The sequence below is a fragment of the Mizuhopecten yessoensis genome, unplaced genomic scaffold, assembly GCF_002113885.1.
Source record: "Mizuhopecten yessoensis strain PY_sf001 unplaced genomic scaffold, ASM211388v2 scaffold8299, whole genome shotgun sequence".
Classification (NCBI taxonomy): Eukaryota; Metazoa; Mollusca; class Bivalvia; order Pectinida; family Pectinidae; genus Mizuhopecten; species Mizuhopecten yessoensis.
In genome coordinates this window covers 99,419-114,454 of record NW_018407478.1, presented here as the reverse complement: position 1 = coordinate 114,454, position 15,036 = coordinate 99,419, and the positions used below count along the sequence as shown (strand labels likewise).

General features: G+C 35.9%; 2 protein-coding genes across 4 annotated transcripts in view; one reads left to right on the top strand and one right to left on the bottom strand.

Annotated features, from left to right (window-relative positions):
• Positions 1-6: 6 nt before the first annotated feature.
• The window catches only part of LOC110455574 (3-methyl-2-oxobutanoate dehydrogenase [lipoamide] kinase, mitochondrial-like), a 31,609-nt gene continuing 16,579 nt past the window's right edge, over positions 7-15,036 (bottom strand). Inside the window, exons 10-11 of the mRNA XM_021505761.1 lie at positions 1,743-1,913; positions 7-1,175 (exon numbers count right to left, since the gene is read on the bottom strand). Coding sequence (XP_021361436.1) covers positions 1,019-1,175; positions 1,743-1,913 — 328 coding nt within the window. The 3' untranslated portion in view covers positions 7-1,018. The remainder of the gene's footprint in view (positions 1,176-1,742; positions 1,914-15,036) is intronic.
• Positions 3,541-14,319, top strand: LOC110455575. Of its 3 annotated transcripts, none has more exons than XM_021505763.1 (2): positions 3,541-3,623; positions 11,678-14,319. In XM_021505763.1, the coding sequence occupies exon 2, from the start codon at positions 12,496-12,498 to the stop codon at positions 13,204-13,206; it is 711 nt and encodes a 236-aa protein (XP_021361438.1). In that variant the 5' UTR covers positions 3,541-3,623; positions 11,678-12,495; the 3' UTR covers positions 13,207-14,319. The 3 variants fall into 3 exon arrangements, with proteins under 3 accessions (XP_021361438.1, XP_021361439.1, XP_021361437.1); XM_021505764.1 differs by lacking the exon at positions 3,541-3,623 and adding an exon at positions 5,989-6,176; XM_021505762.1 differs by lacking the exon at positions 3,541-3,623 and adding an exon at positions 5,989-6,249.

Sequence of the window (15,036 nt, the reverse complement as noted above, 5' to 3'; positions counted from 1 at the left end):
GCAGGGCAGGGCAGATCGAAAAGCATAGTTTCTAATATAGATATAGTTCAAAATATAAATTATATAGTACTTAAATTAATGACATTTACCTATATTTGTGATGTGCGCCATTGAAGCTTTGCTAACTAGTGACTATGTTCTATAATATTAAAATAAGATTAAAGACTAAAGAATCTATACTTTATGGTACGGTTTGTTGACTAGGTCCATGTTTCATGGAATAATTGCGGTTGTAAGCGGATGGAGAGTGCGTTATAACTCGCCGCAAAGTTTCATTTTGGCTGGTTGAGTCTATTTTGTACAGTTTGGCTAATTGAGTCTATTTTGTACAGTTAAAAGGCATTGTTGATTAAAGTCTGTTTTATAGCAAGGTTAATTGACTGTGCTCTTTATCGCTAACACGGGATTTTCACTGTTAGTATCTTGTTCATATTGAAGAGTTTTGTTTATTGACTGATGGAGCTTGCGTAATATCGCAATGTTGTAGATTAGTGGACACAGCTGATTAGGTCTACATTATATAATACAATTATTTGCTGGTGCTGCTGATAGGGTCTTCATTTTATCCTTAAAATAGATTTGTTGATGTTGCTAAAAGGGTTTACATCACATTATAGAGTCGGGCTTGGTGATGCTACTGACAGGGTCTATACCCTAAAATTGGCTTTGTTGATGCTGCTGACAGGGTTTATACCCTAAAATTGGCTTTGTTGATGCTGCTGACAGGGTCGTCTATACCCTAAAACTGGCGTTGTTGATGCTGCTGACAGGATCTATATTCTAAAATTGGGCTTGTTGATGCTGCTGACAGGGTCTATATCCAAAAATCACTTTGTTGATGCTGCTGAAAGGATCTATATCCTACAATTGGGCTTGTTGATGATGCTGACAGGGTCTATATCCTAAAATTCACATTGTTGATGCTGCTGAAAGGATCTATATCCTAAAATTGGGCTTGTTGATGCTGCTGACAGGGTCTATATCCTAAAATTCACTTTGTTGATGCTGCTGAAAGGATCTATATCCTAAAATTGGGCTTGTTGATGCTGCTGATGGAGTCGATGTGTGAGAGACGGATGTACACGTCTGTTCCTATACCCTGCATCGTCTCCAAAGTTATACGCCCTCCCAGGAACTCAGCGTACGCTCTCGCTGTAGGCAATCCGAACCCGTACCTGACGACACACATATTATATTAAACATCCGTTATTGCAATTTTTCCAGAAGAATAATTCGTTAAATGATTTCTTACTGAACTTATATGTATTCCCATATTATAAAGTTCAACAAATATGGTCATTTTTTTCAAACAAATCGAAAGAATTTTCCCCACAAATTTAAAGTATACATAGAAATACAAAACAGCCGAATTAGGTTGAAACATTTTTTTAAGGTATTTTCAATTAAATCATTTGAAAAATTTGTGGATTTTATATTAATAATATAATAATAATAATTAGAGGTTCTTATATACCGCTTTATCACAACCTAGTTCGTAGGTCGTCTCAAAGCGGTTTGTATATTTCGTGATTATACATTTCTTTGTGTATGTAATACTGTAAGACCGTTCGCGAATGAATAGTTTAGTATAAAACTGCTGTTGTGTTAGAATATACTATTTGCTTTTATAATTACATATTATGAAACGCATAACGAACTGTAATCACACATTTCACGTGATAAGTCGTTTCGTTCATTATCAATAGGAAACCGTATATTTATAACGAATTCAAATCACCTACCCGTGCATGCGACTAACAGACTCGCCTGCCCTTCCAGCAGGACTCATCACTTCCCCAAATATGCCACCAGTCTGTTCCTGATCGTCTGTTAGAGAGTATGCCGTGGTGTAGTTGTAGTTCCACACCTTGTCAACAATGTCATGTGGAATGCCACCACCTCGGTCAGATACCCTGTAACATTATACATAAAACGAAGATTTAGCCAATTGATTACCTATTGACTACAAAGTGGACTTCACGTTCATTAATAAAGTATACCATTTACAAAGTCACATGATCAAATATGCATTATATGATAGGGGTAATGCCATAGACAAGCTCGTGTTAAAACACAATACTCATAGATAAAAGATACAGTAATTAAGTACACAATTAATTCAAAACGTGTCAAAAATAATATAGTCACATGAACCGGGGCACACCTGGTAGGGAGCAATGCTATATATCATTTTATCTTGCAGCTTTACGTGTGCAGCTTTATGTATTGTAGATAAGGATTTGGTTTGGTTTAATTTTGTTTAACGTCCTATTAATAGCCAAGGTCATTTAGAAACGTGTCTCCATGTGTGTAGTGTATGTGTGCTTGCGTGTGTGTATGCAGGAGAAGGCTATGTTGGTGTGCTTGCCTCCTTGTGATAGCGCGGATCTGATGCCGACTTTATAGTGCTGCCTCACTGAAATACCACGCCGAAGGCACCCAGCACAGCATTCCGCCCGGTCACATTATACTGACAACGGGTGAACCAGTTGTTGTCATTACCCTAAATGCTGAACATTAAGCAGGGAATAACAACTAACATTGTTAAGGACTTTGGTATGTCCCGACCTGGGAACAGAACCCATTGCCTCCCTCACCTGGGCGAACGCTCAACATTAAGACCAAAAGTGAGATGTTGCCAAACAGGGCGCTAGGAAATAAAAGGTAGTTAAAAGTAGAAAGAAAGATAAAGATTCCAAATATTGCAATGGGTGAAGCAGATTTATTTTGGTCGTTTTTGTGTCCCCAAATAGAGGACACAAAAGGGAATCCCCAATTCTGCAGGCGGTACGCGCATTAGTCGCCTCCTCCGAAAAATGCCGATCCCCCATCTGCAGGGGTGTGTAGATAAGGAACTGATCAAGAAACATAAGTGTGTGACACATGATAGGAAACAGTATATTTATAACGAATTCAAATCACCTACCCGTTCATGCGACTTTCAGACTCGCCTGCCCACACGTGTTCTCAGAAGCATGCATGACACTGGTCAAATATAAAACAATAGTAGGCCTCCTATTTTGTTACTCAATATATAACCGTGAATATAACTGGACTTTCATATGACATATACCAATATAACATTTAATTTTGCTTTGATTTTTTGATCGGTTCATGATCTTAGTTTATAACAAAATCTAGATTTATGTTTAGAAATGGGTACTTAATTTTTACGGATATCTAATTAGATTTAACTTTGATTAAAATGATGAAAGCACTGCAGGAGCATTCATAAAAATACCATCGAGGGGACAGTTTAAACATGAACAAAATATTTTGGTCAATATTTTCCAATCGGCAATGATACGGGGGTTATCAAACTTTTCAGATAAAACTTTTAAGTGAAAAAGTAAAAATCACATGCTGTCTAGCCGTTCAAAATTGTTATAGTTAGAATAGCTACGTTTTATCAATTATATAGGTGCGTATAGCCTACAAATGCAGTCAGTATCAAGTTTCGTGAAACTATTCGTTTAGCATGAACTTGGCACCAAGTGACAGCCCCCATTTCTACCCCGGACCCCAACAGAGCTATAGCAGGTAGATTGATTTTGGCAGAAACACAGTGTCTGTACACAGAGAAGCGATAAGACGGAAACGTTATCTCAACATTAAACCAACAGGTAAGTAATGTAACACAGGTAAACAGATTTATATTAGATTATTTACAAAACATTTATATGTTTTCATTTGTATCAAATGTAATCTGTCTGGAATGTGTAACTCAGCCTATACTTTATCAACTAACCTTGATATCAACGTCTGCAGCTTTGTATATCCAGAACTTTGTAGATTAAATATATATAAATATAACTAAATATATCAAATGTACGTTAGGAAGAACATAATGAACATGGGAGAGTTTAATTAAATGTTTACGATTTGTTTTAATATATAAGAATTATACTAATACAGAAAGCACCAAACTGTTCTTGTAAACCCTATCAAATGTCATTCCTATCAAATGTCACTCCATTGATAATTACCTACAATGCATGCCAGCTGATCTACATAAGAACGTCCTAGTGTATTAGATCGTATGCATATCGTTTCTTATTAATGTATTCAGTGATATAAATCGTCTGTTATCGTGTTCATCTTACAAATGGTTTACATATATATATATGTGTACATTGTAGTAGTTTACCGTCTGTCAAGGTAGACTTCATAAATCTTCTAAGGTATCGTTAAGTCATTGAAATATGGCAATAATCTGGTAACTAGATACCCATTAGATGTCATTTTATGAAAATGACTCACAAGTTTGTCTTAATTGAAAATTTGATGCAATAAACGAACTATCTTTCCTCGGAATGTGTGTCGCGTACCTGTTTAGGGTCAAGAGAAAAGAGGTAACCTCCTGTACCCAAATACATTCCGTAAGGAAATATAGTGTGTCTTTCTCAGACTAAATATGCACAATGTACGATGTTTATATACTCTTCCTTTCACCTGTAATATTACAACTTAACATATTCATCTATCGTTTTTTTCGCGTGTGATACTAACATGAATATACTGTTCTCTTCACGTGTGAAAGTAATATGTATATATACTATTCCCTTCACGTGTAAAGTAATATGTATATATACTGTTCCCTTCACGTGTGATAATAACATGCATATATACTGATCCCTTTACGTTTATCTTTATCTTTGTGTTCAACTATCACGTGATGTGAAATGTTGTTGTTTGTCAAGTAAAATGCTTTTGTTTCGAAGTTTCCAATTATGTTATTATATAAAATATCGCTATCCATCTCTAACTTTTCGCTTCCACTAGTTGATATATTAATCTGGTGTCAATAATCGCACATTTGCAACTTGTTGCCCTGCAAAATCGCCGATGTTTTACTAATAGTAACAAGAATGTACAGTCAACATCAGTTTTGATCTTAAAACGACCTAAAATTCACCAAAAAAGAATGGAGGATATTTCAAAAATTCAGTGTTATTTTATCGAAAAACTGGATATTGTTGACTGCAAAGTATCTGTCATCGATTACTCTACATACACCCCTCTATACCTACAATTCCTGGTTAATACAAATTCATTTAAACAATTTCAATGATCCATAACTAAGGTAGCCTAATCTATGGTAAAACATGGCTTTTTTTGACGTGAATGATACAAGCGTATACCATTAACGTTATCAAGTAAAACCAGCCATCTGTTACGTACGTAATCATGGGAAGCGCTTACTAGCTATTTTTCTTGTCCTTGGTTACTAATATACAGTACGTAATACCATCTTGTTTGTCACGTGACTACATTATCATTCCAACCTTGATCTTATCCATGTAATCCTAAAGCAAATTCATGACATACTTATCAGCTGTTTATGTATTCAATAATTTAAGATCCTTTTCTTTTTAAACTTGATATACCTAAATGCATATATATCCTCGATAAGATAAGGTAAACCAAGTAAAAGCGCGAATTTTGTCTTTGGTTGTGGGTTTCATATTGATTTATGAATTAAATCATATTATTTCATCGACATTTACTTCTTATTCTTCAATATTACCTTCAGATGCAAGCAGTGTATGGCCTAAAAAACCTTAATATTATGTGATATGTTACGTATATTAAGTCATACAGACACAACTGACGAGTTTCCGCTGATCGTAATGAAGAATCGATTGGGATTTAACCAAGAAATACCACGCCTACTTTTACGGATCAAACGTTTACTGCTAATGGTTCTCGCGTCCTCGAGCGAAAATAACGGTATTCTATCCAATTACAAGGAACAGGTATGATGTCACCAGAACGGTCTGTGTATATTTTCGTCTTTGTGAAGTAGGCCTTACCTTCTGATCTTATTTCGCCTGTTTGGTAAGACTCATAAACACTCTCTTACACGTTTTAAATGCCCCCCTCTATATTGGTACTAATCCCTCGAACACCAACCCTGATATATATTGAAAACTTAATTCGGGGTATTTAAACCCTTTCATTCTTATTATCATGCGGTCTGCACGCCTCGGGATCTTGAACAATGTCTTAGGTTTGATATACAACCTGGAGTGTGTCCTGATCATGCCAGTATATATATCTGTGTAACAGCGAGCTTAGGCCAGTTTCCAACTGTGCTAAACAGTGGGACGCCTTGAAATGGAACATGAACATATGTAGCACAGTGAAGGAAGTAATCCGTGGGCTTCTATACATACGTAAGGAAATGTAACTACTCGGTCGGTAGGTTAGTAGTGTGGATACTAAACACGGGATATATTGAATACCTAGGTATGTATCTAACTCGACCATTACATATTTCTACATAACTACATTTTGATAAGATGGATGAATTCTATATTTGCTGATGAGACAATGTGAACTAAAAACGAAAATTTTATCCCTTTATAAAAGGTGAAAGTGAGTATACGGTTTTAGAAATATAAGTATTTCTTGTCTATCTTAAGTATTGAATAATCATACCATTCAATCAGACAGACTAACGTCATATTGACTTAGTCTCATGTTCGATATTTCTATTTTATCTACTATTTTTTATATATTAAATGTTCTCTGCTTATACTGTTTTTATTGTTTTCACATATTTTCCGAATCATCAACAGATGATTATTGATAAAAACGTAAATAAAGAAATGTTGAAAGTTACCAAATATGATTTTACAACTCACCTGTATGTCATAATAGATACTACAAAATGTATTTAATATCGACATGTCTACACACTAGTTCTATTTGCAAGCGCGAACACGAGTAAATCAATTGACAATTGTGGACGCTATCTTACCAGACACTCTAAATCAACTGACAGTTGTGAATACTAGTAAACAAAATGACAATTATTGACACAAATTCTCTTAGCAGCTGCGAACAATAAATCGACAGCTTTGAATACAGAAGTTTTTAGCAGCAGTGAACACCGATAGATCTATTAACAGCTCTTAATAATAGTTTTTTTAGCATTGACAACTGTGTACCGAGACATGTATTTTTTTATATCGACAACAGTGAAGCGAGACATATCATTATACTGACAACTGTGTTACTAGTAATATTCTCTATATTGACAACTGTATTTATTCTTCATATTGACAACAGTGGCGTCTACTCTTTTGACAACCATGGACACAGATAAAAACATGCGTTGACGGTATGTTTAATGTAACATAATTAACTGTAAAGCTGGCAATAAACATCCAGCAACAAGTACCTTGTACAACCAGGTGACATTTCTATTTGATATAAAAACGACCATAGTACACAGACTAGCTTTTTATTGTAAACATTTGATTATAATTAGCACTGTTTAACCGACACAATCCTATTTAATTACCTTCTGGGACAGACAGTACTTGTCTCTTTAAATTGAATTGCTCCAGGGCCCCTGTTATATCTGGGATCGTTAACTTTATAACAAGTTTTTGACTTTTAAAATAATGACTTGTTGGGAGGTTTACAGAAAAGAAAACCTTTTTTCATACGTCATTTGTTTGACGGTGAGACGTTTGAATGCAATATCACTCATGAATTCGTCGTTATTTTTTTTACCAACGATGTATATCCATATATTAGAGGAATTGATTTAATATAACCATTAAGTACGTGTAGTTAATACTAATGGGACTGTCACTGATACATTGCCATACTGAATTTCACCATGACCAGTAAAATAATATTACATTAGTAGATGTGAATTGTTATAATATCTACCAATAACTCCATACGCTTAGCACTTTAATAAACAACAAATCCTGCGCTTTATGAAGGCAGGAATATTAGCTTTAATCAATAAACTAATTGTCCATTGGAATACCAGTCATCATGAAGTTAGGAAACTCAATTAGCGTTTGTCAAAACATGTCTCCGTGCCGTCTAGTCGCAATGTCCATATTTAATCGATACATGGCTTAAATCAAAATATTTCAAATCTATAACAGTGAAGTATTTTTTCAATTGTCTAAATGCATCGAATCGTGATCAAAAACCAATCCGAAGGGATCCCACAATGTTTTCACAGTCGATAATTACATAATTTGAGATAATGCGTTTATATATTAGGCATTTATCGTACTCTTGGTTAAAGAAAGCATTGTATCCCAGATACCTGAATTTATTTTCACACGATATAGACCCATACTTTAAGTTCCTACCAAATTAGAAATTAATTTATGTTCAATTTTTACTTACTGGCAATAAACTCCAGTTCATATGCCATGGCGTTACATGAACACAATTTAGCTTGTTTAAATGAGTTGACATGTGGAAAATTCGAAATATATATGTTCTGATTAATGTATGTATAGCTACATTTGATCTACTGACTATATAGATGTGTTTGACTATATAGCTATGCTTGATATACTGACTATATAGCTGTATTTCATATACTGACTATATAGCTGTGTTTGATATACTAACTATATAGCTGTGTTTGATATACTGACTATATAGCTGTATTTGATATACTGACTATATGGATATGTTTGATATACTGACTATATAGCTATGCTTGATATACTGACTATATAGCTGTGTTTGATATACTGACTATATGGATATGTTTGATATACTGACTATATAGCTATGCTTGATATACTGACTATATAGCTGTATTTAATATACTGACTATATAGCTGTGTTTGATATACTAATTATATGGATATGTTTGATATGCTGATTATATAGCTGTTTTTGATATACTGACTATATAGCTGTGTTTGATATACTGACTATATGGATATGTTTGATATACTGACTATATAGCTGTATTTAATACACTGACTATATAGCTGTGTTTGATATACTGACTATATGGATATATTTATATATATATATATATGTTTGATATACATGTAGCTGTGTTTGCTGTGTAAATGCATAATTTTGTTAACTTTGACTTACTAACTGCCGAGTTACGTAACGGCAAGGAGTCCTACACCCGACATCCCCCAGGCGTATGACCTACATTGTATGTTGTTTTGAGTGTCAGTATGGTTGCATATACACTGAACAACTACTTCTTTACTGCTAATAATGTAATCAAAGAAGCAAATCAATCACGGCTACACTACACGGCCACAGTTAGATAGTCTAGCTTTTTGTGAATGTTATCATTTGAATAATGGTCACATTCGGGAGATCAATACGGGCCTAGTTGTTATCAGTTTGAAAATATGCACGCACAGTCAACAGCGAACCAAGTACAATAGACTATTAACAGGTGTTGTCACCACGTACTCTGGTATGGTTACATACGTCCAGAACACATCCTAGCCACTGCAGTTATACTGGTCACAATGCCATATCAACAATGGGACTATTTTCGGCTACAGCGATGTCTTTTGGACAGACAGATCAATTGACGAAATATTGATGAACAGCTAGTAATGACACTTAAATAAATCAATACAAATTGTGTATTGGCCAGGACGAGCATACCTTTATTTTTTCTTTATTCATTTATCGACTATCCCAAAAGTACAACGTAAATTACAATATATATATAAGTATGTATCATACATCGATGAACCCTTTAAATATCGTGAATGAATCTATGTTAAGAATCAATATTCATTTGTTATTTACAGAAGCAGTATAGATTCGCTACAACCCGGTATTGTCAGGGTACTTTCTATTGTAGTCAATTGATTATTACCTTAATTTACAATTCTTTATACATAATTTATGAAATCACATCAACAGTAAGCTTACGAAGTGACGTAGTATTACACATAGTACATTAACAAAGCGATTATTATTTCCATATTCTCATACAATGTATATGCTTTTTCAATGAAAAACAATAACGAGACAAATACCATCCAGTGATTGTCAACGCTACATTCTCACAATCTTCTCAACAAAAGCATTTTATTTTTTTAGTATTACGAGAAGTAAAGGGATTTATGTTGACACAAATATACTACTTCCCATAACAAGATCGATTATTTGTTGGAGATTTCAGATGTTGTTAATTTTTTAAGGCGTTCCTATGTTTTAGAAAAGTACAGAATGACACTTGAATAGTCACGCATGTTTTCGAGGTAGAACTGATTTCCTTTTTATTCATTCATGCATAGGATGCGATTACATAGACGGTGCTGTCAATATCGTGACTTCATAGACGGTGCTGTCAATATCGCGACTTCATAGATGGCGCTGTCAAATCGCGACCTCATAGACGGTGCTGTCAATATCACGACTTCATATACGGTGCTGTCAATATCGCGACTTCATAGATGGCGCTGTCAAATCGCGACCTCATAGACGGTGCTGTCAATATTACGACTTCATAGACGGTGCTGTCAATATCGAGACTTCATAGACGGTGCTGTCAATATCACGACTTCATATACGGTGCTGTCAATATCGCGACTTCATAGATGGCGCTGTCAAATCGCGACCTCATAGACGGTGCTGTCAATATCACGACTTCATATACGGTGCTGTCAATATCGCGACTTCATAGATGGCGCTGTCAAATCGCGACCTCATAGACGGTGCTGTCAATATTACGACTTCATAGACGGTGCTGTCAATATCGAGACTTCATAGACGGTGCTGTCAATATCACGACTCCATAGACGGTGCTGTCAATATCGTGACTTCATAGACTGTGCTGTCAATATCACGACTTCATCGAGGGTGCTGTCAATATCGCGACTTCATAGACGGTGCTGTCAATATGGCGACTTCATAGATGGTGCTGTCAAATCGCGACCTCATAGACGGGGCTGTCAATATCACGACTTCATAGACGGTGCTGTCAATATGGCGACTTCATAGATGGTGCTGTCAAATCGCGACCTCATAGACGGTGCTGTCAATATTACGACTTCATAGACGGTGCTGTCAATATCGAGACTTCATAGACGGTGCTGTCAATATCACGACTTCATATACGGTGCTGTCAATATCGCGACTTCATAGATGGCGCTGTCAAATCGCGACCTCATAGACGGTGCTGTCAATATCACGACTTCATCGAGGGTGCTGTCAATATCGCGACTTCATAGACGGTGCTGTCAATATCGCGACTTCATAGATGGCGCTGTCAAATCGCGACCTCATAGACGGTGCTGTCAATATCACGACTTCATAGACGGTGCTGTCAATATCGCGACTTCATAGACGGTGGTGTCAATATCGCGACTTCATAAATGGTGCTGTCAATATCGCGACTTCATAGACGGTGCTGTCAATATCACGACTTCATAGACGGTGCTGTCAATATCGCGACTTCATAGATGGTGCTGTCAAATCGCGACCTCATAGACGGTGCTGTCAATATTGCAACTTTTAAGACGGTGCTGTCAATATCGAGATTTTCTGTTGATATATTAAGACTTCCTAGGGTAGTAATTCGTGCTTGTGTATGAAGTATAACACCACCAGAATGTATTCTATGGTAGAGGAAGGCCACGGGTAACTGGTATACTAGTGGGCGTTATCTAACATATCATGCTTTTAAAATACGAAATGAAATTGAAACACATACTAAATGTAGCTCGGATTTGTAATTGACCTTCTACCTATGTAAACGTATGGTAGAGTCAAACAGTACATTGGAGGTATAAACTGTACGCGTGGGACAGTCACACCAATAAAACCTCATTCGGTTCCATCGGATGTTTTAGTATAGGACTTCAACTAAATAATAATATACGTGAATTATTAATTCTACATATTTCATTGTTTGCAGATTGGAACAATATCAGCACGCATTGTGTAGTTTGACAAATATTGACGGATCCCCTGTCGACAGCCCGAGCCTTTGTCGGAGCCTCCATTGTCACGAGTCAATGATGTAAACAAAGAAAACAAAACTAATTAAACAAGGAAAAAAGAATTCGCCGGAGCGTTCACACAATACACAACAACAAATTCCAGATATGTGTTTGATGTAATGTTTGTATTGTGTCAGTGCGTCTTACAGGAATACACTTAGAACACCGGGTGGTGCGGTACAGGTATATACAACTCATTGTTACCAAAAAACAAGCACGGTTTATCGGTACGGGAAATCTGACACTTCAGAGCTGTGGAATGGTTGGCAAGTATTGACCCTAATTATGAAGAGGATACTCAATCTGCCTACAGGGATTCCTTAGCACCGTCTATCTACGCATACAATGTTTCTAATCAGGAGGCCGTGGAATCCTTACGAAGGTTCTCTGTTTCTATAGAAGGATTTGGGAAAACAGTAAGTGTCCTTATTACAATTAACACTGTAGTAAACGAAAGTGTTGTTTTGTATTCATACATACAGAACACGTGATAGATAGTGTTGCAAATAGTGGCGTTAAGCAAAGGCCGTGTCATCGATACTAATACGTGTCAGGGATAGATATCGCTCCATGTCACTACAGGGGATTATTAACAAAACAGAAACTGTCAGCCAAATCAAAGCATCTCTTTCTTCAGTGAATACCAGAGAAGAAGTGAATTGTGTTTCGTTAAAGAATTAACTTCAATTCCAATAACAACAAAACGGGCAATTCTGGTAAGGTGATTCCTCACATGAACTTTAAAAAATCAAATATGCATATTTCTAATACGATGAGTGAGACTAGCAAAGATTCTGGATACCAGGAAAATGGGGACGCAGAGAGGGACCAGGCCAGTGGAGACTTCATGAAACTGGACAACGCCACAAATCATTCGTCTCGGAGATCCGTTCATATAGATGCACCTTCAATACATTTATCAGCCGAGACGACAAAAACTAACATATCTCTTCAGATGGATTCGGATCAGGAGGAACATCATGAAATCGATGAAAAGTCAAGTGTTTCTAGTGAGGAACTTTCCAATACTTTTTCGCACCTGCCTATAAATCATATTGACAATGACAATAACAGAATTCCGTTTATAGACACTTCACGGCAAACGTCCGTTCCCACGCCGGTCAACTTGAACCTGCGAGACATAATAGAACCACTGGAGGAATGGTCACGTGTGCAGAGTGGCATTCAAGAACGGAAGTACCCAGTACTGCCTAAAATCGGGAAAAAGAAAAATAAGTCCAAGGAGTCCGGACGTGACAATAAACAGTTTGAAATGGTGAATTACAACCAATTGGATTACACGAGAGAAAAGATGGAGAACGAGGCTGACTTCTTTTCGGACTATAGAATAAACACTAGCTGTGTTAAGGAGACGCCGCGTCAAAACCCTTTGCCTCCGATCAGACAAAACTCTTCTATGGGAGGTTTTCATACCAAGAGGTGACTGTGATTAGTTTTGTGTATCACCGTTCAATTAGACAGGCTAGAGTTAGTCGTATATGTAGGATAAATATAAAAAGGAAATCAGTCGACACATGTTTGACAATACGAGTAATACATGTTCAAGGAATTGATCATATGGCTATGGGATTGGATGCTAAAAGTCAAAACCAAGACGGTATCCTATTGACTCAAATTTTACTAACTTCCCTCAACTAAGGATAATTCCTTTAAGTTTTCCGTTGGTCCATTGCTTCAGAAAAATCATCTCTTTACTTGTGGTTATTTGATTATTTTTCCAATGGTAAAAAAGGTGTTTCGTTTGGTTAATGTTAGTTGATTTGTGAATTGAAAAATGAAACATTACAACACGCGTATTTGACTGTTCCTACTATATTGATCATCATATTTTCTTTCGAATAATATCTAACGTTCGCCGGTGTTTCCATTTTTGCGATCCTTCATCATGTTACCGGTTCACGTAATACATGTACTAGTGAACTATTCAGCTACAGCAGTTTTTACTGAATCCATTCAATAGTTCTGTGTAAGACATAGAAAAGTGAAAGCAAAAGAAAACACCCAAAAACACTACTACAAAGTGATTTCGTTTCCATATACTTAGTTTTGAGAATGTTCTTCCCAGGAGCATTCAGCGGAGTCTTGGATCGACGCAAAGTTATTTTTCTGTTAAATTTTAGCTAAAGAAATATTCATTACATGTTTGAATTTATGATTAGCTAATTACGTGAAGAATCAAGAAAAATATTTTTAAGTTAAAAGTATTTTCACTAATTACCTTAAGTTTGAAATACCTGACTAACGACTAACCTGCTCCTGATTACAGGACAACTTACCACACTAAAAGTACGTGTGGTGTATATCATTCAATCCATGTTATATCATGATTTGTATATAGACTTTAATCCACAAGTGCAGGTCAGCGTTACCGACTTAACAGCTATATGATTCGACACAATATTCGGTCTATGGGAGGCAGGGATTACGATAAATATAGTCACGGTGAGGATTAAGATTAGTAATATTAATAATTTCTTTCATGTCATGTTAAGTGTTTGTTACAGGTGAGAGGTTAAATAAACACTCATTACAATTATAACGGATTACAGTGTTTGTATATTCACCGTATGGAATTTTGATTATAAGGCGATGTAGCAAATGCATTAAAGACATTCACTTAATGACACAGAATTCTCTGTTACCACAATAAAATATCAAACGATATAAAACAATGTACAATTACACCATTACAGGTATATATTATATTTTTAAAACATCATATCCATCGTTTTTAACTTATATATAAATTGGTCGGTTTATTGGTGTAATGAAAATTATAATTCAACTACATGTAGTAATGAATTGTCACAGTTTGCCAACGTAATCGCAAGAAATGGCTAGCTGAGGCAGGACTTTGTTTACTTTTACCTTTATATAGAATATACATTTTGTCACTATCACCACGTCACTATATATCCACGCACAACTTAGTATCTTTATACCTAGTAGGATATGGCAGACATTTAGTATATACGTCTCTAGATATGGGCACGTTATTATTCACGAACAATACAGAGTCGTGACTACGCAAATATTCACGTACAACATTGTATCTTTATATGTGGGATATGGGCACGTCATTATTGACGTACAACCTTGTATCTTTATATGTGAGATATGGGCACGTCATTATTCACGTATAACTTTGTATCTTTATATGTGGGATATGGGCACGTCATTATTCACGTACAACCTTGTATCTTTATATGTGTGATATGGGCACGTCATTATTCACGTATAACTTTGTATCTTT

What these genes read in the sequence shown, in the direction of transcription:
- LOC110455575 (XM_021505763.1), top strand. Translation starts at nt 12,496, where the DNA reads ATGAACTTTAAAAAATCAAATATGCATATTTCTAATACGATGAGTGAG.